This window comes from Anolis carolinensis, chromosome 2, assembly GCF_035594765.1.
Source record: "Anolis carolinensis isolate JA03-04 chromosome 2, rAnoCar3.1.pri, whole genome shotgun sequence".
Classification (NCBI taxonomy): domain Eukaryota; kingdom Metazoa; phylum Chordata; class Lepidosauria; order Squamata; family Dactyloidae; genus Anolis; species Anolis carolinensis.
This window is the reverse complement of record NC_085842.1, coordinates 135704426-135729811: the sequence shown is the minus strand read 5'-3', so window position 1 is coordinate 135729811 and position 25386 is coordinate 135704426. Positions and strand designations below refer to the sequence as shown.

The 25386-nt window shown below is 41.2% G+C and overlaps 1 protein-coding gene across 15 annotated transcripts in view; it reads left to right on the top strand.

The window, feature by feature from the left end:
* Positions 1-25386, top strand: part of unc13d (unc-13 homolog D) — a 66834-nt gene that overhangs the window by 35782 nt on the left and 5666 nt on the right. For 14 of the 15 annotated variants that reach the window (XR_010003876.1, XM_062973970.1, XM_062973961.1 and 11 more), the window contains 28 exons: positions 208-267; positions 350-416; positions 805-991; positions 1994-2038; positions 3154-3222; positions 3400-3469; positions 4782-4886; positions 5806-5898; positions 6914-7017; positions 7963-8080; positions 8473-8597; positions 9722-9809; positions 10650-10706; positions 11429-11526; positions 13392-13443; positions 14852-14982; positions 15399-15519; positions 16134-16277; positions 16612-16710; positions 16928-17134; positions 18741-18809; positions 19699-19778; positions 21094-21199; positions 21297-21368; positions 22356-22439; positions 22745-22865; positions 24459-24582; positions 24882-25087. Coding sequence is in view for 14 of the 15 variants with exons in the window: in XM_062973970.1 (XP_062830040.1) it covers positions 208-267; positions 350-416; positions 805-991; positions 1994-2038; positions 3154-3222; positions 3400-3469; positions 4782-4886; positions 5806-5898; positions 6914-7017; positions 7963-8080; positions 8473-8597; positions 9722-9809; positions 10650-10706; positions 11429-11526; positions 13392-13443; positions 14852-14982; positions 15399-15519; positions 16134-16277; positions 16612-16710; positions 16928-17134; positions 18741-18809; positions 19699-19778; positions 21094-21199; positions 21297-21368; positions 22356-22439; positions 22745-22865; positions 24459-24582; positions 24882-25087 (2902 nt within the window). In the remaining variant the exon portion in view is untranslated. The remainder of the gene's footprint in view (positions 1-207; positions 268-349; positions 417-804; positions 992-1993; positions 2039-3153; positions 3223-3399; positions 3470-4781; positions 4887-5805; positions 5899-6913; positions 7018-7962; positions 8081-8472; positions 8598-9721; positions 9810-10649; positions 10707-11428; positions 11527-13391; positions 13444-14851; positions 14983-15398; positions 15520-16133; positions 16278-16611; positions 16711-16927; positions 17135-18740; positions 18810-19698; positions 19779-21093; positions 21200-21296; positions 21369-22355; positions 22440-22744; positions 22866-24458; positions 24583-24881; positions 25088-25386) is intronic. The other variant, XM_062973973.1, reaches the window with a different exon arrangement.

Genomic DNA, 25386 nt, shown 5'->3' with positions numbered 1-25386 from the left:
CTCATAGAATTGATAGATCTCTGCCAGGAACAAGAAATTCGTTGTTGCTTGGGAAACTCTGGAAGTCGTGTTCTAAAAAGTATCATTTTTGAGTTCAGTTTAAGAAACTGATTTTAAAATGTAGAATTGTTGCTGCCCAGTTCTCATTGAACCAATCCGTTCAATACTGAAACCTCTTCTAACTACTTCTCTTAACCTCTAAACCAGGTTTTTGGCATGGACCCAGATGAACACCGCATAATTCTTCAGAGAGTCAAAGAACTAGAGGTAATACATATACAGAGCTTTCACTGTTTTGTTGTTGCTAGTTTAATCATGCTCTCTCAATCTCTTTTTAAATTCATTCCAGAAACCAATGTTTTGTCTCAAAGCAACTGTCAAACAAGCCAGAGGTATTCTGGGTAAAGATGCCAGCGGTGAGTAAAAAAGAATTTAAAAGTCAGATAAACAAAAAGGGGATCCCAATGAAATGTTTTTTCCCTTCTGCTCAGCACTAGGCTACTTTTATAATAGTCTTTTGGAGTTAATCAAACTCTGCTGGTGGGGACACATTCATGTAGTTTTATCCAACCTGGTGACCTCTAGATGTGATGGAGTTCTGTTTCCATCACTCCCATCCTTAATGTGGGAAAGATTGAACCTTGCTAGCTAGCTGGCTGGAGAATCCAGAGAACTATGGTCCAAAAATATAATTTCCCCAATCTCTGACATCGCTCCTGCGTACTTCGTTTCTCTGGGCTTTGATGGGGCCTTAATGTAGGAAATGAACGCTGCACATTTCAAGAACTCCTTTTCTGCTTTCAGGACTGAGTGACCCCTACTGCCTCCTGGGGTTAGAAACGAAAAAGCGGGACTCTTCCAGCAATGGCAATCAAGGGAACAAGAAGCGGGCAAAGGCGGTGGTGAAGAACCTGATCCCTGAAGACCAGACCCATCGCACCCAAATCATCAGTCAGACATTAAACCCGGTTTGGGATGAAACTTTTATCCTGTAAGTCTCCTCTCCTCAGTTTTGGTGATTCTCTAGTAATTGAGCTTTGCACATCAGTGTATTGGCTACAATGTGTAGGTGAACATAATGAGAAACCTCTGAGTCTATGTGAAATACGCAATACATAATATATTTTTTAAAGATTTTAATGAGATACGTTGTGTCTCCATATATTTCATTATTACAATTTATGTGTTGGTATCTCTTATAAGGAGCTGGTTTTACGCACCTCTGGTTTGCTAGTAAAACTGAGTTACTGTTTCAGGAAATGATGCCTGTCTAAAATGTGTGTCACCAACATGAAATGTTTGGAAAGCTCTGCTGGAATGATCTAGCTTTCTATAACCCACAAGGTGGTTGGTCATGAGACTAAGGAATGAGGCATTACCTCCTTCTGCACACTTTTTCAGTTTGGATGTGTGTGTGTATAGAGAAAGGCCTAGCCACTTCTCAATTTCCTTTTTATGTAAAGGAATTTTTCCTCCTGTTTATGCCTATTCTTGAGCAGGATTTGGTGATATTACTCTTCCTGTGCAGTTGCAGATATGTAAAGGAAGAGTCTCTGGCTATGCCTCCTACATGACAAGCCATGCACAAACTTGGCCTAGTTCTCCCATCCCTGCTGTACATTTAATGTCAGATGGTGTAAAGGTTTCCCCTGATATATATCTTTGTGTATATGCAGATCCTTCACACTGACTCAGGGAACAGGGCCAGTAGTTGGTGTGCAGAATGTGTAGCCAGTGATTTTCACCCTCCTTTCTTTTACACATTCTTGGGTGTTCAAAGAGAACATGAGTACTCCTCCTTGAAGACCCAAACCGATAATCTACATACAAATTGCATCCTCAGAGGTTGTACCTCACAACCTCTGAAAATGCCTGCTATAGATGTAGGCGAAACGTCAGGAGAGAATGCTTCTGGAACATGGCCATACAACCCAGAAAAATCACAGCAACCCAAATTGTAATTGTAGCCTTTCCCCTAAATTGTGTCTTCCAGGGAGTTTGAAGATATAGCAAATGCCAGATTTCATCTGGACATGTGGTGAGTAGGGAGTGGGTATTATTGCCAATATGACTTGTATCATGTGACTCCATGGGGCTAAATATTCAGACAGGTTGAAATGAAGACTGGTGCAAGCACAGTATAAAACAGTGGCAATGAACCAGGTAGCCCACTGGGCTATCTGATCAACCCATAGCTTTCCCTCCTTTTAACCTGCCTTTTTGCAGAACACGTAACTTTTTAAGCAACCTTCTGTTGGTATCATTTGAAGCTTTATGAGAGCTGAATTGCAGTGCAAGCTATCTACAGATGTGCTGCAATCCATCCACTGAAATTCCACTTCTCACAACAGTTAGGTTAAGGAAGGATCTCCGATTGACTTAGATGGGAGGTCTTCTTCAAACCACATTGCTATGCAGTGACTCATATCTCTCTGAGATCAGGCATATGAGAGAATGTAGCTCAGCCAATTTTTTGACTCTAGTCACTGAAGGGTCTCATTCAATCACTCTGAAAGACCCTCCCCCTCCCCCCTTGTAGGTTAGACATGAGACAAAGAAAATCCTTGGCAGGTCTGTGTTTATCAAGCCTAAATTGTTCCAGTAAATATGTCTACAAAGCTTTTTTCATGGGATAATTTTTTTCTCTGACTTTGCTTCATGCCATGTCACAAAGACCTTCACAAGGAAGCCTCTACTGCATGTCCCCTCAGAGCTTCACAGAAGGGCTGAGTGAGCTTAATGTTATATCTGTAAAACAACATTGTCAGGCAAACCTAGGCATGTAGCAGCTCCACCACTTTGGCAAAATTCTGTTTGGATATGAGTTCAACTCTTCCAACAAGATCAAACACAGAGAAGCAAAAAGGGCCCCAGATCCTGAACACTTTCCCATAAAGAAGCATTTTGGTGGGCAAAAATGGCAAAAAAAAAATAGCTGCAAACTACTGCTAGGCTTTGCTCCCACATCTTCACTGAATGCCTCCTCCAAAAACTATCAATCCCATCGTAAACCAACTGAAAATAAAACCAAAATTTATGTGACATGACTTTTGGTGCAGTCATAAATGTTACCCTCACTGCAGTTACCAGCCTCAGATCAGACAGATCTTAAAAAAGCATATCAGCACACATATTAATGTCTATCTCTTATAGGGATTCTGATGAAGTTGAAACTGTACGCCAGAAACTGGGAGAAGTAACAGACCTTCATGGCCTGAAGAGGTTTGTGCTAGTAATCGGTCTCTTCTTATTTTGTAGTTATCCTAATTTAGAGGGGAGGGTATTTAACAAAATAAGTGCTTAAAGAACAAAATGCAGTGTGCCGTGTGTGCTTGTACCTTTTGTACATGAGAAGTCTGTGTGTCACTTCATTCTTCTCTAACTTTTGCCCCCACTCAGGATTTTTAAGGAGGCTCGAAAGGATAAAGGGCAGGATGACTTCCTAGGGAATGTGGTTCTCCATCTGCAGGTGAGGAAGAGAGCAGTGAGTTGTCACAGCGATGCCTTATAATGTCTTTTCCCTGGTTAGCTTGGCCTTCCTTTTGCCAGGCTTCGTTCTTCCAGATGTGGACAAGCACTGAAATTCTCAGTAAGTAGAATGGCCATGTGGCAAAGTAGTAGCAAATAGAGCTGATCCTCCCAACAGGTAAAGCCAGGTAGTCACCCCAGGTAGTAGATGCTGGAAGGTAATAGTAAGGTCTTGGAGAAGAAAGCCGTTTGTGATAGAGGTTCTCAGCTTATTGTGGAGAATAAAAGGGATACAGTGAATGTGCAACAGTCGGTCCCACCCCATCTTCACACAAATTGGAGCAGAGAAAGAAAGCAGGCTTAAAAGTTTTAATAAAAAATTATTATTATTATTATTATTATTATTATTATTATTATTATTATTATTATTAATGGTTATTTGTACCCCACTTTTTCTCTCCACCAGGAGACTCAAAGCAGCTATGAAGTAATTTAGGTTTTGTGATGTCTCATGTAACACATGATTTCAAACATGGAGGAAAGTGATAGCACTGCAGTCTGTAAAATGGAAAATGAATGAAATAACTGCAGATTAATTGATTCAGGAAGAGAGTATGTGTGGCTAAGATCGGCGAACAGGAAATGACTACATGCCATGCCTAAACTCTTAGAGAGATATGTAAACTACCATAACAACTGCTGAGTATAGCGATATCAACTTTAGGCATGCTAACCTGCTTCTATCCTGAATGGTGGAGGATGTTGTCTCATTGTTAAGATACAAGAAAGATTCAACTGTCAAACCAGTCAGCTTTTGTACATAAAATAGAAATATGGTCAAGGAGAAGGGGAGAATGCACCGTTTTGTTCTCAGGCAGCAAAATAACTCAAGTGATATTTTGTACCGCAAGCAACAGTTTTGGGTAGTGAGGAAAGGATAGCAAAATCATTAAGTATTTGCTTTATTTGCTGTATTTTTATTGCTGGAGTGAGGAGAGGTGCCTCGTGTGCCAAATTCATTTGGATAGCATTGGGTGCTAGGTACCTTCATCAGAGAAGAGCCTTATTGGTTTATGTTTTACACTCCAGGATTGCCAATAAATGAGAAAACATTTAAATTTGTAATTTAACACCAAACCAGTTAACTGAGTAATGGTTTCAAAGCTGTCGAAAATGAGAAGTCTGTAATCGGAATGCTTTTTTGAGGCCTGTATAGATACTATAATGTGTATATCACAATTCGGTAATCGTGCTTCTCACTCATTGCCAGGACTCAAAATACTATTGAGATTTTTTGCCTTCCGTTTGGACAGGACTTGCATTGCAGGGATGACCGCTGGTACAAGCTGGAACCTCGTACAGAAACCTATCCCAACCGAGGACACTGCCACCTACAATTCCTTTTAATTCATAAGAAGGTAAGTGAGGAAAAATCCATAAACATTTGCATAGAGATGTGAGACTAGCCATGAAGAGTCAACAGAAGACCCAGAGTTTTGTGCTGAAATCTTTGGAGATTATACTAGTAAAAATAGAAGGGCTGAGGTTTTTCTGACTTCACCATTCCTATAAGAATCCACCCCCCTAAGGTTAGTGTGAGCACATTTTTTGATATTTTCCCAAAGACATTGCAGGCTTTGTGTCTGGTGCCTGGAAGTGGTATTTGAATGTCATGAGCTTTCTTCAACATATTTGTGTATTCTGTTTTGGGTCTCTCTTGCAGAAAGGCAAATAAGATCCATAATGAAACAGTGCTTTGCTACCTACCTTGTTCCCCCAAAAATAAGACAGTGTCTTAAATTAATTTTTGCTCCCAAAGATGTGCTAGGTCTTATTTTCAGGGGATGTCTTATATTTCCATGAAGACGGATTCACATTTATTATTGAACAAAACAATGCACATTTATTATATATTGTACAGTAGTTGTTACCACAAACCAGCATAACCAGACAAACTGTGAATCCTTTCAAGAATGTCTTGTTACTACCATTATCTTCATGTTCAACACTCTATGGTATGTACATTTACCACTTCTGCATGCTCTGGTGTTCTGTTTGGCGGGCATGCTTCCAAACAAAAACTTTGCTAAGTCATACTTTTGGGGGAGGCCTTATATTTAGCAATTTAGCAAAACCTGTACTAGGTCTTATTTTCAGGGAATGTCTTACTTTCGGGGAAACAGGGTAGTATGTTGAAATACTTAGGTTCACATGTGTTACTGTACTTGAATGGTCAGAGACTATTCTCATACTTCTTTCACTTATTGGAAGTATGTGTGTACTTGGAAACCCCCATCTTTTCTAAAAGCTGAATACCTGGCTTTATTGTTTTTTCAGAGGGCCACCAGTGCCAGCAAGATGCAGCCAAACTACATCGTCCATCGGCACCTTCTACAGCAGATGGTTTCTTATGAGATTCTTCAGCATCAGGTAAACACAACTGCCCACTAGTGACAACAAACTATTGAGTTGTAGACTGGCTGGTTAGCAGCTTAGTGTATAAAAATCAATCCATAGGATGACTTATGGGATATAAGTTCACAATAAGGCAAACATGAAATGCAGTATAGACGGACATTTTCACATCTCCTTTGAAAACCAGTGAATAGTGGACATGCAAACCCCAGATAGCAGGGCTTATGTTCTTGTCTCCACAGATACTGACTATGCAATGAAGTATAGTAAAGGGGCTTTCCTATTTATTTCAGAGTTGTCACATTTTCAGTGTGTACCACTGAAAAGGTTTTAGCACCACCACCATAGATCGATTGTGTATTACATGTGCTTTAAAACAAATGGCTGTATGTATGATATATGTAAGGGTTCAGGTTTGTGCAATGCTGTCTCGTGCTTCAGGAGTATTTGAAGGACTGCTTTATTAATGCATGTTTTGTGAACTATTTATTTATTCAGATATTTCTCTCTCTCCTTTGAGATCTCAGGGCAGCATACAGTTAAAACAACATAAACTGTTTAAAACAATTCCAGATAAAAATAACAGAATAATTTCAATGGGATAAAAGCATGTTAATAAATCCACCAGTTAAAACAAGAGAAATGACTAAAACCATGTACATGTATGCTTTAATAGGGTAGGTCCCAAAACTTATGATAAAAAGTCATATTTTAACCTGGTGCCTAAAAGAGATCAATATTGGTGCCAGCCAGGCCTTTGTCATACAACAGAAATGTTAAATTAAACTGTGGGAAAGACGTCTGGGTGCAACAATACCAGGGGCCCAGGAGCCATTCTCATTCCAGTCATCACTTTCCTCTTGACACAACATACATACACGCAGCTGGAGTGTACTAAGGGACCATGGCAGTTAGGGTGAGTCAAGCAAAACAGCTGGCTGATAGGGCTTTGCAGAGCAAATTTACAAGACTCCCATAGTTTCTTTTTCTATCCATTCACCAGGAAGTATTTTGTTGTTCTTCTCAACAGGCTGGCAGCACTTCCTGGGATGGAGAGCTGAGCAAACATGCTAACACAATCTTGCACCTGCATGCTACTCAGAAAGACCTTTCAGATTTTCACCAGGACATGGCGTAAGTATAAGTATCCCCTGAAGCCTTCCACTCGTGGCAGACACATTTTGGAAATACGGTAACTTTGAAATGCTCAGATTCTCAGTTCTGATATTCTTGGTCCCTAAATGCTTTTTGAAACACTGCAATGAGACTTCTCTTATTTTATAATGATGATCTAGAGTTGAATTCAAGCTTGCAGTCATATCTTGTGATTGGTGGGTGCTGTTTCAAAGCACAAGAGTCCAGCCCCCTTCCATGCAGAAAAATACAACCGAAGCATTCATGAAAGATGCCCATCCATCTTCTAGTTCAAAGCCACCAAGGTTAGAGAGCTCACCACTCTCTGAGGCAGTCTTTCCATTGTCTATCCAATCTTACAGTAAAGGCAGTCCTTCAAATGTTTTCTAGTTCTTCCACTAGACTTAGGCCTCTTCCACACAGCTGAAAAAAATCCCACATTATCTGCTTTGAACTGGGATATATGGCAGTGTGGACTCAAATAACCCAGTTCAAAGCAGATATTGTGGGTTTTTCTGCCTTGATATTCTGGGTTATATGTCTGTGTGGAAGGGCCCCTAGAAGGTCTTGATGCTTTCAAGTTTTCTTTTAAAAAAGGACTTGATGTATGGCCAGTGGCACTGCAACATCCTCCACGCTGGTCTTCTTACATGGACTATTATTGTATAGAAATTTGAATAATTATTTCCTCTACACCACCATCTGCCATAATCAGTTTCAATTTGAACAAAAACCTAGGTTTTGACAACTGAGAAAAATTATGAAAACCAAGCCAATGTGAGCAAAGATATCCACTGTACATGAAATATTCAATGAACATTTTTTATATTTGTGGACTGGGGAGTTTGTAATTGACTCTTCCCCTTTTAGTGGCCATGACTTTCAATAACCAGTTTATCTTCGTTATTTTAGTGCTTAATCTGATTCTGATTCTTTTTGATACAGACACTGGCTGGCTTATAGCAAGCTATACCAGATCTTAGAGTTCAACAGCAACTGCCTGCTCCACTACATCACCAGCATAGAGTATCAATGGGTCGAAGGACGATTAAGACCTGTACAGGTGAGGAAGAGAGGCATGGAGTTATAGGGCTCGCAAAAGGGATTCTTGCTGCTAGCAATCTAGGGAGCAACATATATAGGCTGTGCTTATGTGTGGACAAAACACGGATTATTAAGGTGTCTCTTAGTAATGGCTGCGTTTGCCCTACCCCCCTTACATAATGACCTTTTAAAATTTCAGCCTGAGTTCCTTTTAATAACACTCTTTCCATTGCCTTTGCCAGAGAGCATTATGATTCTCTCTACTGACAGAAAAGTTGGGAAGCCACCTTCTGGGGTACCTTTTTGTTCTTCTTGGGCATCAGAGGTTCCTCTTGTCTCAAAGGGGGCAACTCGGTGCTCTCTGGACCTACCAGATGTGTGTTTTAAGATCTATGTTGTTGCTTTCTTCAGCAAACAGAGCTGACTGACTCCTTCCAGTCCTTTCTGGCCTATGGACTTTCTGTCCTCCGGAGGTATAGGATTGTCTTCCCATTCTCTGCTCCCAAGTCTAAAGAGAGGCTACAGTCTTTGCTCAGGTGAGCTGTCAGAAATACTGCCCACGAAAAAGATCCACAGATGGCCTTCCCTATGGCTAGGTATAATGGGAAAGTTTCCAATAGCTTTCAAATAGAGGTGGGGAACCATGGAAAGATAAGATGCCATGTGTATGAAAAAGAAGGAGAATCGGATTAAGGTGCCACATTAGTTCCCTAAGAGACATTCACTATCAGCCCCCATGTATTTTTTTTTTGTCCTTAATGTCATGAAGCAACACTTAGGAATCTTTTTCACAAAGTCATTAGATACAGCTGGATTATTTAAGACCCATGGGAGGAGAGGCCCTTTTTTTACAACAGTAGTTAAGCAGAAGTTATTTCCTATTTTTAAAAAAGGCTGATTATTCGGAGATGGGGAAATGTGGTAGAAACCCCCCTCCCTAAAGGGAATTTGGATAAAAATATTTTAAAACATTTTTTTAAAAAATACATGATTCAAGGGAATCCCAAATATTGTAAACGTGCCCTCCATTCCATCTAGATATTGCCCAAAAAGATGTATTCAGACATTCTACCACTTCCCTAGGTTTCCATCTTTTGCCTATATTAGAAAGATATGGGGGAAAGATGTAAACCTGTTCTAAAGGCCTGTCGCCATAGGAATGGAATAGGCCTTGTCCATGTGGTATAGTGGTTTGGGTGTTGGACTAGGGTTCTGAGAGACCAGGGCTAAAACCATCACTCAGCTATAGAAGTCAACTGGGTGACCTTGGGCTCTCTACCTCATAAGAAGACAAGAGTGAACCTCCTCTGAACAAATCTTGCCAAAAACACATCTTGTAGTATGTTTACCTTAATGTCCCCTTCAAGTCATTTCTGATCTAGTCAGAAATGTATCGCGGGCACACAACACAATTACCAAGTTCTGGAAATGCTCCTCCAGAAAAAATTAGGAGTTCCATAAAGCTGCTTCCCCAAATCCCATTTCACAAGGACCCACGGTGCATGTAACATTTACCACTTCCCTGGAAGAGAGGTGGCAAGCCTTATTATGTGGGTTGTGGGAGAGGAATCCCAAACCTTCACTTGTGTTTTTTAAAAGTGCAAACAATCATACGTGAATTGCATTGAGTTTCAGCAGTATTTCTCCTCCGTTTTCACAGGGTCTTGGTCCAGATGTGTAAAATGAAAGCCTTCAGAGAATTCATGCAAACCTCTGACCTTCAGCAAATGGTGAAAGAGTCTCTCAAGGTACAGGACCACGTCAAAGTCATAATGCTTTCCTTTTTCAGGCCCAGCATTCCTTGGCAATTGGTACTTTTTGGTCATTTTGAAACTTTGATTCATGTTTGTTTCTTGAATGCAGAACTGGATCTAGCAAGAGGCAAATCTGATTCCATTTGTTTTCCAGACTGGTTGTCATTGATGGACGCGGAGTTAACCATTTCTGCTGTTTTTTTTTCTTGGAAATGTGTGTGATCCTTTAGAGATGAAGTATTTTGAAAGAGCTGCATTTTACAGAGGGCTCAAAATGTGCTTTTGATACTAGACCCTTCTTCCTTGTTACCTTTGGACGTCTGCCATGATGTGAGCTCCAACAATATTATCTGCAATACATTGTCTACTATAGTCAACTGCTGTCTGATAATGCATTGTTCAGATGAATCAAGACATGTTATTTTTACATATTTTTAAGCATAATGCTTTGAATGTGCTTTTAAGGTGACTCTCATTTATGGCAACCATATCATAGAGTTTTCTTAGCAAGATTTATTCAGAGGTTTGCCATTGCCTTTCTTCTAGGCTAGTGGTTCTCAACCTGTGAGTCCCCAGATGTTTTGGTCTACAACTCCCAGAAATCCCAATCAATTTACCAGCTGTTAGGACTTCTGGGAGTTGAAGGCCAAAACATCTGGGGACCCACAGGTTGAGAACCACTGTCCTAGGCGAAGAGAGCATGACTTGCCCAAGCTTACTCAATGGGTTTCTTTAGCTGAATGGAATTTGAACTCTTATGTTTTGGAGTCCTAGTCCAACACTCAAACTGCTAGACCACACTACCCTTTTTAATTCTGCATCCTGTTTTCTTAGGCTGGAACAGAAGAGTGGTTTCAGATGAAGAAGCAACACCTGAAGCCGATGGTAAAGGTAAACATCTTTCAGTCCAGCCAAGTTTATTGTGGGGAATTTTCCAGATTATTCAGTTATATGTCACATAGACTCTAAAATCGGACGTTCAGGTCATAGACATTTGCTGGACTTCCATTAATCCTCCAGGGGAAAAATAAGGACTCTCCACTTAAGAACACAGAGTTTAACTTCCCAGACAGATGTGACTTGAGAAGTCTTCGTTCTGGTGGTAACTAATTCATTGAGAGGCCACTCCCTATTTTCTGTAAGCTAGAAAAATCTTAGGCAATGATGCCAAGCATATCTGTAATAACCCGGATAAGGTCTTTTTCCTTATTCAAGGGGATATATATGTGGGGAATGTTATTTGGCCGGACAAAATGTGCTTAGGTAAGACTGCTGTCAACAGCAGTGTTGAAATTCAGTTCTTATGATCTGACTTCGCTGGCCTTGTTTGCCTGGACTAAGGAGAGTTACAAGCCAAAACCTCTGGAGGCCAGGGAAGACTAGTGGAAGTTACCATGATGTTGCTGAGGCATGCTTATTTTAGCCTTGCATTAACAATTGAACCATAGCAGGGGTTGGACAGGTGTGGGAATGGCAATTCAGAAGGGTTCTGAAAAAGATGATGGTGGTGGGGGTGAGAAATCAATGCGTCTAATAGACATGTGGGTTTTGGCAACAAAGCAACACATACCAAGGTTTCCACCCGCCCGCCCACCCGTTCCCTGCCCTTTCAGACTACAGAGGAATGTGGCAAGGCCTTGGTTGATCTTCTTGCGGAGGTGAATGCAGATCTCCAGCAGTGCCTCAAAATGTGGAATAAATGTTTCATCAGGTGAGTCTCTGGAATTTTTCCTCCTGTTCTGCTCATCAAATATTTCATCAAGTCTAGCACCTAAGGAAGATCAGAGCTGTTGAAGCAAATTGTTAAAAACATTGATAGAGGCTAGATCTACAAATATACAGCGACTGCAGAATGCTACTCCAGTGCTCATCCTTCCCTTCCAGGGAAGAAGCTATTACTTTTTTAAAGCTAATTTCAGTCTGCAGCAAAGAACTTTTACTTCTCATCTATCGACCAGATTAGACAATGGAAAGGGATTGTGTGATGTGAAATCCAAATCATTTGTCACTACAGACTTTCTTCCCAATACTATATGTGCTGCTTGTTAGTAGGTGTCATTCAATCAGAAAGGATGAGTAAATCCAGGCTGGAACAGGTCTGGCAATCACATTGACATATTTTGTTCCGGTCTCCTCTCTAGAAATATCTTATTTTGTTGTTATTTATAGCCTTGCAATTTGGAATTCTTCAATTTATTTTGTCCTGTGTATCCCTTGCCAGAAACTATTTTTATGAGGGAAAGTGCAAAGAGAGGGCTTTTTTCCATCCTTCTGGAAAGTGGATTGTTAGCCAGTTTCACTGCTGCTGGCATCACATTCTCTGTGCAGCCCTCTTTATCTTTCCACTGGCAATTCTGGGGGCCAGTTATAGTACCGAGAGGGCTAGATTTAGGTTTTTTGACTGCAGATCTCTATTGTATATACAGCATACCATGTTGCTGGATCCTCTACTCTTGGTGTTGTTATGATGCCAATATGTGCAGTTCTAAGTCCCGAGGGATGCCTGGTGAGCTAGCTAACATGGATAACAAATCAGGAATCGGGAACCAAAGACTTCACCAGAATGAAGGCAAACGACAGAGACTTTATTCAATTTGCACAAAAGGGACACTTGTACACCACGGGTGCTTGAAGCGTACAAGTGTAAAAATGTATTCACAAGCATTTTACACATAAGTTTCTATTCACTGACATTGTCCCATTTCAAAATCTCCCTCACATTGCAGATGGGATTGCAATCACAGTTTCGGTCTGGATGGCCTCCTGCTGGGATTTGGGATGGTCCTTTGTCCAAGGATTATGGTCCATCTTTGGCTGTCATCTGGGGTGTGGACATGATGTCTGGAAATTGCTCAAGGGAGATGTTACTGGAGTTCATAGATTCTAAATTCATGTAGATTTGCCTTCATTTGATAGAGTTTAATAATAATAATAATAATAATAATAATAATAATAATAATTTGTGTTGTGCTTGGTGGGAACCACATATGAAGAAGAAGGAAAAGGGTGAAGAGTGGGGGTCTCGACATGGCTGAGCAGTGGCTGAGGAGGGTCATGGGTGATGTTTTGTTATATTTTGCTCATCCATTCATGCACACGTTCGCAGAAGAGAAAAAGAATAATAAAAATAATAAAAGTAGAGAAATAGGAAGAGATACATATTAGCAAAGGAAGGAGGGATACTGAGTAGCAGGGGAAATGGAGATACTTGGGTTACTTTGTGGCCATTTGGCTGGCTTCCTGGCTGGGAGTGGGGAGAGGATCAGCTGGCTGATCTCCACCAAAGCTGTGGAGATCAACAGGAGCAGGCTGGCCCAAGCCAAGCAGCTGGGTCAGGGCATATGTTGGGGGATTCAGGGGCCATGTTGGGTAGGTTGCTTCTGGTTCTGGGGAGGCCCCAAGGAGACCATGAGGATGGAAGACATTTCTATTCATCAAATTCTACATCTTTGGGAAAACTATAAAACACAGGATGCAATGTATGTGTTCCTTTTATTAGGGGTGGGGTTGGGGGTCTTCGATATCAGTGCAACTAATCTCTGACCACTGTTTTTGCCTCCTCTCACTTTTGGGCAGTACCATGAGAGTGGATCTCTTCTCAATTGCGTATCTTGAAATGCAGGAGCTGGTGAGTAGCTAAAGCTCAGTTGTTCTTTACTCAAGGGATTTTCGTTTGGCCTTCCCAAGCACGATAGGTGGAGTGTAGGGGGAAGGGCAGAGAGGCAACAGGGTCTTGTAAAGTAAGGCTGGAGAACTTGCCGTGGTGTTAATGATACCCTTGATTCGTAATTCCTGCTGGCCAACATGGCCTTTTAAGGGATGATACGAATTGCTGTCTTACAATGTCTGGAGGGCCACACTTTGTTCCTGAGTTGTAGGAGTAGGAGTCAGAAACTCTGTGAGCAATCTGGTGTCCTTAATGGGGGGCATGAGCATTCAGGATGAAAAAAAGCTGCCCTGAGGTGATGCTCTGCACACGACTTCAGAGTCCACAGAAACTTTTTCAACTTGGTTCAGCAGTACCAGGCAGGCAGAGCTCCCTCCTTGCTTTCTTTCACCAGCAAGTAAAAACATCTCTGTTCCATCAGGCTTTTTGTAATTGACTGTCATGAGTTTCTAATGGTATTCTGTGCTGCTTTGTGGACTTTTAAAACACATTTCCTTTTTATTAATATTAAATATTTTAACTCGATGTTTTTAATTGTATTTTTATGTGTATATTTATCAACATATCGCTATAGCTAATGTTCATAATATCTTTAATCTGTAGTGACACCTTTGTAAGGCACCTTGGGTCCCATTACATTATGTAACAGAATTAGAAAAATGTTCTGTTCCTGGTTTGAAAGTGTTATTCTTGCTTAATTGTGCCGTGATTATTTTGAAAGTAGTTGTTACACTCCAGAAACTTCATTTTTGTGGCTGCCACAAACTATGTTGAATTGGTTGAGACTTGATGAAATATTCATTGAAAAACTATAGCAAAATGTGCTGCAAGATGTCCCGCAAAAATTGAAGTTTTTGCAGTTTAATAAAACTTTGTCCATGTTTTTATGATAGAACCCATTAGGAAATGACATTTATAACCCAGGAACAAATATCATGTTGTTACATAGTGTTATTGGTAGTATTTTAAAAACAACAATAACTACTACTCCTACAATTTGGTTCCACCCCAGGGGAGCAGAGGACAATGGCAGTTCTTCTGTTCAGCGCTGCTCTTGAACATGTGAGCAGTGTTTGTCTGGAGTAGCAGCATTGCTTATACAACCTGGTTGCAAGCCATGCAATACTTATCCTGCAAGTCCAATTCAGATGGTTACCCTTACAAAGATGCTTCTTAGTGTCCCTGTTTTTTTCAAACAGCAACTCTCTTTATGCTTCTGTTTTCAAAGTTAACCCAAGTCACAATTCATAGGGGCGCCTATTTACCAAGCTAAGAGGAATGGCATTTTAGTTCCTGAAGGGGCAGGCTCACTGTAGATTCACCACTTCTTTTTCTTGACTCGTGTATGGTTCTTGTTGTCCGGCTACAGGTTTCTTTTTATGTCCAGAAGCAACTGAGTGAGATTGACAGCGGCGTGTCCCAGCTCACAGCAGAGAGCCTTTTCCAGCTCTATCTCAGCCTGCAGGAACTCTACCGTTTGAAGGACTTTGTGAGCAACAGGTATAAACTCCAGCTGAAGGCAAAGCTTTGCCTCCAGACTTTTCCCACTTTACCTAAGGACTGTTTCATACATTTTATCCAGTATGTGAAAGCTGTCCTCACATCTACCATATTTTTGTGAACTTACTTGTATGTGGACACATGAGGAAGAACTTGTAGAAAAAGGCTTTTTTGTTGTATCCAACTTGGATTACCAATCCCTGTAGAGCAGTGGTTCTCAACCTGTGGGTACCCAGGCTTTTTGGCCTGTAACTCCCAGAACTCACAGTTTACCAGCTGTTAGGATTTCTGGGAGTTGAGATCCACTGCTGTAGAGCAAAACTGGCTGGAATGACCAAGGTTATGCTAAATAATAATGTTTTCCTATTCTTGAATATCTTATGTTCTGTAAAAGCTAATTCTGTTTTTTTCTTCAGAGAAAGTCCTCTTGAACTGGCAAATTTCCACCAGTGGTTTAAGGAGCTCATCCCCAAATGGCTGCAGAAGGCATACACAATAGCCCTCGAAAGGACTCAGAGGGCTGTCCAAGTAGACCAGGTAATGGACCCCTGGTAAGGGGAAAAATAATTGTGGCCTCTCTCTTGTTTCTCTCTTAGGTTTTCCCCCGACTGTCTTCCCACTCTTAATGGGAAGAGCAAGAAGAATAATTGAGGGATATCTTTCATCTCTGTCATGTCTCTATTTTAGATCTGTTCTGTTCTTTATTTAATTTGTATGTTACATGAAAATGGAATTCTAGATTATGCCACTGCAAACAAACTCCATGGATGAAGAAGAACCAGAAGTGATTGACACATCTTTTTATTCACAGATCTGTTGCATTTGTTGTTGTGCTTATTTAAATGCCAGAAATATCTGCTGATCTGGTACCTTTTAGCTTTATGTCCTTTAGTTAAAGGGAATTATTACTATTATTATCACCCCTGTGTCTCAATAGAGGGGCATACTACGTTTACATTTTTTTAAAAAAAACCCGTAATCAACACCTTGATAGTTACTTGCATCAAGCTAATGTTACTGAAACATTCTGGATTAAGTGATATTTGTCTTTCTTAACCTTCAGGCACCAAAATGATTGAAGCATTTAAAAGTGAATTTTGCACCTGAAACTGTATTGTTTCCTATATTTTTAATTTTTAATTTCTGCTCAGCTTATGCCATTGGGGGAGATGAATAAGCACAGTACATCCACTGTGGACTTATCCACATGTTATGCTCAGATGGTGAAGACCTGGCAGCAGCTGGACTGGCCAGATCCTGAAGAGGCCTTTATGATCATGGTGAAATTTGTTGAGGTGTGTAGACAGTGGGGAAAGCAGATTCATCTTTGTCACTTTCATTTGCATCCGCCCATTAGTCCATCATTTTCATAGTCATTTGAGATAGATAGATAGATAGATAGATAGATAGATAGATAGATATATCTCCTGCTAAAAACTGACATCAACGTATCCCTATAATTATACAAACATAGCAAACCAAGCAACACATTCAAATGAATTTTCATATAATATTTCAAACTCCTATCCCTTAAGGCTTAATGGATATCCTGTTTTTCTGGTATGTCAAGCATATCTTCCCTTTTACCAAGCCACAGTACCCTCAGCTTTCTCCTTTCTGACTCCTTAGGACATGTGTAAAATTGCTCTGATGTACTGCCGGTTGCTCAAACAAAGGGCTGAAGAATTGTCATCAAACCAACGTGAGGAGGGAGAAGCAGCCAACAAGGTGAGTGGTGGAGTTATGTTCTGACAAGGGTTCAAGGAATCCTGAGGTTATCCCTTCAAACAGATATGTATGGGGTGTAAGATTATCTTCCATACTAAAAAGAAACAGATGAACTGCCCATCTTATCCTTATAGGGTACATAAAGCCTAGCATTTGCTTAAGAGAGACTTTTGAAGTATTACTTCATTTGCTTTTTCTCGCCCTAATTTCTTCACAGCTTTGTGTTGTGGTGAACGACATTGAGCAGCTCCGCATAATGATTCTGAAGTTGCCTTCTCAATTGGACTGGTCACGTCTGGAGCAGAAGACCAGGGAAGTTATTGCCCCGGAGCAATTCCAGAACACTCTTCACCACCAGCTTCAGGCTACGGTCACCTGCCTCAACAATGAGATCCGAAGTGTGGTCCAGACTCTGGGAACAAAAGTAACCTCATAGTCTAGGCATTCTTCTGTCATTCTGGCAGTTTTTTTGAAAGACTGTGGGCTAGGCTGTCGGTATTGCAGAATCTGGGACAGAGGGTGGTTGTGGATGGGAAGCTTCCATGTCCTTGTCCAAAGCAGAAAGAAATGAGTAAAATAGCAAATATATTCTCCTTCCCAGGGATGTCTCTATTTTTGAAGCTCCCTATGCAAACCTTGGGGAAGTTACTCTTTGGACTAGAACAGTGGTTCTCAACCTGTGGGTTCCCAGGTGTTTTGGCCTACAATTCCCAGAAATCCCAGCCAGTTTACCAGCTGTTAGGATTTCTAGGAGTTGAAGGCCAAAACATCTGGGGACCCACAGGTTGAGAACCACTGGACTAGAACATTCCCAATCACACCATCATAATTGGCAGTGGCCTGCTGGCTGTGGGATTCTGAAAATTACAGCCCAAAAAATTAACCTTGGTAAGCTCTGTCCCAGGGGCTGCATCAGTTGATACTTCTGGACATCATCCTCTACTGCATGACTCTTTAGGATGGCAAGTAAGGCATCTCTTCTTCCTGAAGATGTAATTCCCTTGGTTCCTAGCTATGTCTGCCCCCCCCCCTTTCTTCTTTGAGTATCTGCTACTTAGCATTTGTTTTCTTCACACAAGGTCCTTTGTCCCCCAGATCAGTTGATATGTCTTTTTGGTGCACAGATGATACTGTTTGGGCTGCATGAAGATCAGCCAAAAAGTCTCTGCTCTTAGGACTTCATCACACAAGACTGCTAAAGCTCAATTATGGCAAGTTAAAAGCACCTGTTGATGTGGATTGCTGCATGACGTTGTGGCTGTCCTGTAAACACATTGCACTTGAATCAGGATTGAATCATCTGTTTCCATTGATGGAGGGAAAATGTCAATGCATCTAATATCACTGTTTTGCAGCTCTTGTGAGAACACTACAATGGCAGCTGGAGGGGGGGGGCACCACAGTGGACATATGCTGGGTAAGGCAGACATGGCTAGGAACCAAGACTGTGAAGAAGACTGCAGGAATGTGCATCAGCAAAGTGCCTACACTGAACAATTATTGAGCCAAGATATGGAAAAAATTCACCAATACCACAATGTTTCTGTATGCTTAAAGAGTGTCATTGCAATGAGACAACAGCCCTTAGATGAGTGGTCCTTAACCTGTGTGTCCCCAGATGTTTTGGTCTTCAACTCCCAGAATCCTAACAGCTGGTAAACTGGTTGGGATCTCTGGGAGTTGTAGGCCAAAACACCTGGGGGCCCACAGGTTGAGAACCACTGCCTTAAATGGTGCTGATGATGGGGGAGCCAGAAAAAGGGGGGGGGGAGGATACACAGAGTTTTTGAGAATGCAACACCCTGTTCAGAAGTAGAAAAAGGTGCTCTTTTGGACTACAACACCCAGATTCAAATATGGAATGTGTAGTCCAAAAAAGTAACTTTACCAAGCTCTGTAATAACTGCCCAACCACCCAACCCAGTTTTTATATAGAAGCCCATGAAGTGCTGGTAATCCTGTTTGATGTCAATTTGTATGTATTCAAAGTATCCCTTAGTAATATGAAGCCTGTATGATTTGTTTGGCAGCTGGATGCTGGAATTGCCAGGCACATCCAGGAATTGTCAGCCTCCAGTGACTCCAAGGACCCAGAGGATGTGAGTCTTGGAATCTGTTTTTAGACTTTGGCATGAGATATTAGCTAGCTACAGAAGAGGGGCAGGAAGCTGTTATCAGTAGCCACAAAGAAAGATACTGACCAAGTAGTTAAAGCCATTTCTGAGCTGATCAAGAAGAAAATGTGGGTATCTCTATTTATGTAAAAAAAAAAATCACACCAGTGATTCATGGGCATAACAAAGGCATCTGTTTTGTCCCAAGTTGTATTGCTACCGCCACTGCTTTGAGATGATGGCAATAGACTTGGCATTGGGATATTTCCTCTAGTCACCAGCTTTAAGATTTGCTTGTGTCCTTTTAAAAAATATATACCGTAGTTCTGCATAGATTGGTTGTTTATGTAATTCTACATAGGTCAAGGCTAGTTACTCAGTTTATATTATGGACTTTTGTGTGGTTTGATGTAGAACTGCTACCAGAGCACATCCCACACAATCAGCCTTTTCTCTTTCCTGATTTGAGTGAGAAAGGGCCACAGGGGGAAGCTAGCAATCTTTTCCTGTAGAGTCCAAATTGAATGGTCTTTTCAGGCTGACTTAAATTATATATCCCTGCAGTGTTCCACACAGTGGGTTGTGTGTTTTTAAAGCTTCTTGCCAACTCAAGCACAAGTATGTGCATGAATTTTACCATTGCATATTCCACATGGTGGCTATGCAGCTGGGTTAGATTTCATCAGTGCATGGGTCAGCACACCTAGAGTAAAAAAGCATTTAAATGCTATGCTGGCCATGGGGGTATAGTACCAACAGAAGGCACTTAATGGACAGAATTTGCTAAAATGGTCCATTCAAATTGCATAAGGCTGGGCCTGTAAGTGATCTGTCTTCTCTGCTTTGCCTGATCTTATTCTCCGTCTCTTTCTAGAGCATCATTCCTTTAATGAAATTCTTGGAATGTGAGCTCCAATATCTAAATGTAAACCTGGTCCAAGAGAATTTTAACAGGTGAGCCAAGGACAGTGGGTGTTGAACATTTCCTGGACTGAATTATATCCAAATGGAAGCCAGGGGCCTTTCAACTGGATTCCACTTCAACTGCCATGGTAACATCCTGTGAGATTCTGGGTATTGTTGTTCAGTGAAGTAATGCAGCTCTTCAACTGAACATTCTAAACATCCTTCCCTAAACTACAAATCCCAGGATTCCACTTGATGTTGCCATAGCAGGTAAAGTAGGATTTGTACAGCTGTCAATAGGAGCGCATTCTCGTAGTAATTGTAGCAGTGGTGTTTTGGGACCAGAACTTCCACAATTCTCTACCCATTAACCATATTGGCTGATGCTTCTGGGAATTGAAGGACAAGACATCTTGAGGTCTAAGGTTCCCTCTCTCTTGAATCATGGGAGGATTCCCTCTGTGAATATCATTCTTATGCTGGTCAAGGCGGAAATAAAGAGCAAGCTTCTGATAAGAGAGGAGGGCAATTGAGCAGTAAAGCAAATGGGCCCCAGAGACAGAGAAGGAGTAAAGAGTTGTCTTGCCCTGGGGGTCAACATGAAATAGTTATGGATAAACAGTAGCAGGGTTCCCAATTTTTTAATATGAGTAATATCAGCTAAGAAATCCACATCTAACGGATTTCCACACCCAGTATGTGACTTTCTGGTTTGTTTCCTCTTATTTAAGAAAGCAAACCCAGTCTCCATTTCCTGTTTCATCCTTTGCATCTAGAGTTGGATTTTCTACTTGTGAAATCATAATTGATAACATCCAATGATAATATCCATTCCATATGTGCTCAGATGAATCTTTTCTTTATTCCTGAATTCTAGCTATTGGGACCAAACCTGATACAAATAAAAGGGTGTGGGGTGGGGTGTGATTATAGGCAGGATTCATGAGACGATTACAGGCAGTATTCAGGCACAAAGAGTATGAGGAAGCTTTCTGTATTGTTCTGAACAGCTTTTGTGAATAGTCATATAAATGCTTTATGAGCCAGAGGTCTGTTAGGGTGACTATCCCAGGCCCTGTTCCAAATTTGATGACTTTGCTTCTAGATCAATGAGTCTTGGAAAGTCTATGGTGTAAGCTTTTGTACTTTTACAATGAATGTTCCATTCCCCATTCTTGCATCTCCTTTCAGCTGTACAATCTCATCCCCACTGAAATCACAGTTAAGGAGTGTAGATTCTGATGGGAGGAAGCTAATAACCCATATTGGCTTTTTTTTCTTGTCCATCTCAATTTGTATGACTACCTGTTGAACCTTAGAATATGGTCATGGTGGTAATCCGTTTTCCTTCATCCCTACTCAGTCTCCTGGGGATGCTGTGGAATCACACCCTGGAACTGCTGAAAGGGGCTGCAAAACAGAAAACTAGCAACTTGAGATACTTCAGGAAATTGCAGTTTGCCCTCCAGGTACTTGAGAGTATGGAAGTGAAGGAAAGAGGAAGAAAAAGAGTATAAATTTTAGCCGTGGGTTGCTCATCTTTTTCTTTTGCCTTCCTTTCTGTAGAGCTTGGAACTCTGTTTTCATGCCGAGGGCTGTGGCCTGCCAAAGGATACCCTTCATACTACCACATTTATGGTGAGGTGCTGCAATCTCTGTGGAGTATTTTGGGGTGGGGGAGGTACATGGCATTCACAAGATGTTGCTGAAGGTGTTCTCTCTGGTGCACGATGGCAATGGTACCCTTGAAGAAAACAGATCTTCTTCCTTTCTTGCTCCTCTGGCTTCTTGTTCACTAACCAAACAATACTATTTGAACAACCACTGAAACAAATTTTTGCCAGGCTTACGGGAACTGGGTGAATGACTGCCATGCCATGGCTATTTGCATGGTTGGAACGTAAGGAATTCTCCTCCCTGCAAATAGTCCCCATGCAGTCCAAACCCCTGCTCCAAAGGCTGGATAGCCCCCTGGTGTTGATTTTCCAGGGATGCAGAAGGCTGGCAGGGAAAGGAAAGCACGCTCTATTATTATACATCGCGGCAGTAGTAACTCATGACATTTAGGACCGGATTCTCTTCAGAAAGTGTCGAAAATGAATAGGCAAAGTGTGACCCAGGATGTTCAGGAGCCTTGGGGCTGTTTATGCAGCTTAGGGACCTCTGATCCATCAAGATTGGTTGTTTTCATTTATTTTACCTGCTTCATCTGTCTTGCCTGTGAATGCTCCTGAGGTTCCAGGGGCAATGGTTTTGTATTAAAGTAGGGCATAGGACTCTCTAACATTTCCTCTCCAAAATAAGAGAAATTGGATGTGGGTCTGTATCTATTTCTGCTTTTTTTCCTTATTATTTTATCTGAGTTTCCAGGCTGGCACAGTCTATAGGATTCCTCTGAGCCCCCAACTGACTCCATATCATTTAAAATTCCCAATCCTATTGAATGTCAATTGCAATTCCATCTTCAGCTTATAGTAGAACACTTCTAGCAGGGCAGTCCTAAAAAGCCCCTTTGTTGGAAGCACCCCAATTATAACATGTCTGTGTTTCTGTACCTCTTTCTCTCCTCATACAGAAAGGCTAGCCAATTTGTTTCAGTTCTAACCACACACATTTTTCTCATAGGCTCTGGAAAAAGAGTTGGACCTCTGTTCTTCCAGCAGCAAAAGACTTATTCAGAAGTATTTCAGTGCCCGAATCCAGCAGCAGGTATATGACTTTAGTGAGCCGGGTTATGAATGAACAACAGAATTGGCCCTCATGATAAGAAAAAACACATTGCATATTGACAATGGAATTTTGATGCTAGGCGGGATCTCGGATTACAAAACAATATAGAGCAAAAATAGGGAACATTGTATTGCTGGACTGTAGCTCTCAGTGTTCTTCACCATTGGATATGCTGGTTGTGGCTGTTGGGAGTTGCATGATTACTATCTCCGGCACAGAGAAACTGGGACCATCAAGGACTGGTCATTATTCTTGACTCTTCCTCTGGTTGTTTTTCATCTTAGATGGAGGCTAACCCTGACAAATATGGAGCTGTGACCATTAAAGCCCTCTACCGCCATTCAGAACAAAAGCTGCACATTGAAGTACTCAATGCTGTCAATCTGCTTCCTCTAGACTCCAATGGTGAGTGAGCCTTTGGACCTTATGCAGGGACATGCTCTGTCCCTTTCTGCCAGTGACCCAAGTTTCTTGAACCTTTGGCATTGCTTCCTGTTGTAGTTAATATACAACTGCCTTTTGGGATACTCTTGATCAGCCCAGTGCATTTTGCTTAAGGGCTTGAGTATAATCACAGCCTAACAAGATTAACAACGGCAACATAATTACAAGCAAAAGGCAACAATTAATTTGTCTGGGAAAAAGAGGAGCAAGTGACCTGACAATGAAGGCTAAATTTTTTTCTTGGTATCGCCTCATAGTGACCCCAGCCACTGAGAATCATAAATGCTTCTATCTCAGCCCTGTCCTGGATTCTGTATCAGCCTAAATGCAAAGAAATCGAAATTGGCTTATATTTTGTAGATCAGAATTCATTTTAAAACGTTGTAAGCTGCTTTGGATCCTATCCTGGGAGAATGTTGGGATATAAATGGAATAAAATAAATAAAAATCTGCACCAGCAGTTTGTTGCACAATCCACTCTTATGCCAGGCAGAAAGGAACGTGTGGCTTACTTCCTCTGTATATGTGTGCATGTGTGTGTGATACACAAACAGAATCCTACAGTTAATGGCCCTCAAATCAACATCAACATACATCAACATCAACAACACTATGAAAAAGATACTGTAGCATTTTGTTCCTTTTTCATTGGAAGAGAAACGACATAAGCTCAGACATTCATGTCGAAGCTTTTCCTCTGCCATGTGGGTGACATAAACACAGTATAACGTCTTCCAGCAAAAGCAGGCACGCTGCTCAACGTACTCACAATAGCCCTTTTATTGCTGTCTCTTCAACGAAAGACTCAAAAGAAATTTTTGTGGGGCACTCCACTACCCAACATACATGTGCAATAAAATTCCTGATCCTAATGCCTTTCTTTACTGAACCTCTCGACATCTGGCATTTCTCACTCCATATATGTACAAGTCTTTGTTTTAGAATTTGGAGCAACACTTGTGCTAACATGGAAGATTAATGTAGTGGTATGGTGGTTACTGCAATCCTTGGAATCCCCTTTTGTATGTTGAGCATTTCCAATATTTTGTTTTCCATATTTGCTGACAGGTATTGTCTTTTTGTGGATTATAATTGCCAAAGTTCTCTAGATATAGTATGGCCACTGACTGGGGAATTGACCCAAATCCAGATTGTGTGCAGAAAGTCCAAGAGTCTGTCCCTAGTAGCTCCATTTTAAAAAGATTTTGAATAACATGGCTAGGAAAGACCATTTGCTAGAGAGCCATTGCAGACAATGCTGAGACAGCTGGAACCAGGCACTATTTTAATATGTTTTGTAGAGGCAAGCCTCTGTGATTGAGCAGCCTGAGAAATTTGCTTCTTGGAAGGTTTGGGCCATGTTAGTTACTCTTGGTCTCCATTCATGTTATCTGAAAAAGATGACCTGACAAAACAGTTCATGGTGGGAATAGAAAAGATCTAGCCAGAAGTCATCTTGAAACACATTTTACACCCAGAGGAACAAATGTTCCAGGGTGGAGTGGTATGTCTTCCATTATTTGCTTCTAACTTCTGATGTCCTGACTCTTCCAGGCTCAAGTGATCCCTTCATCCAACTCACTTTGGAGCCTCGGCATGAGTTCCCTGAGGTCGTGGCACGGACAACTCAATGCATAAAAAACAATCTCCACCCTCTCTTTGATGAAGTTTTTGAATTGTACGTATGAACAATTTCTTACCTGTCTGCAGCCTCTATATTTTCCACATTATCTTTGGAGGAGCACAGGTCTTAGTAGTTAATTTCTACTTTTCCTTTGGTTAGTCTGGCTTGAGGTTACTGCTTGTAGCATGTAGGAATCGCCTGATTGGTGTGGTTCTAAATTATCTTGCACCTTTCGTGTCTGCCTTGTAATTGTGGTTATGAGAAGAACTTGGAAAAACTAATAGCTGAAAGATTTGGGGGGTTACAATTTTTTTGGCAAACTGTACTTAAGAGGTACCTTGTCTGTCTTACAGTTTGGTCCCTCCAGAAAAATGCCAACAAGATGGGTCATGCCTGTTGCTCACAGTCTTCGATTACGACACCTTAGGAGCCAATGATCTGGAGGGAGAAGCCTTCCTTCCCCTCTGTGGAGTTTTGGGACTGAACGACATGGAAGAAACTATCAATCCCTCTGCAGTGCCCCAGACCCGACTGTCCTTGACCCATCCTGGAACTGCTGGTAGCTCTTCTTCGTACATTCTCACACATGTTCATTCTTACTTTTTATAAACAGCAACTTAAAATCTCCTAGCCCATACTGGGATGGTTGCATAAAGATTTCAATAAAAAGTTATCTATTGGCTCCACTGGTTTGAGGATTCTGGGGAGATATGGTCAGGGATCCATAGCATATACTGTACTAACAACCATTCCTGGAAAAATATTTAGAGTAAAAATGCTGTTTTCAACAAGTCTCAGGTTGAATATTTAGTGCATCAGCCATGATTTAATTCTGAGGTGGGAATGGAGCCATAACCT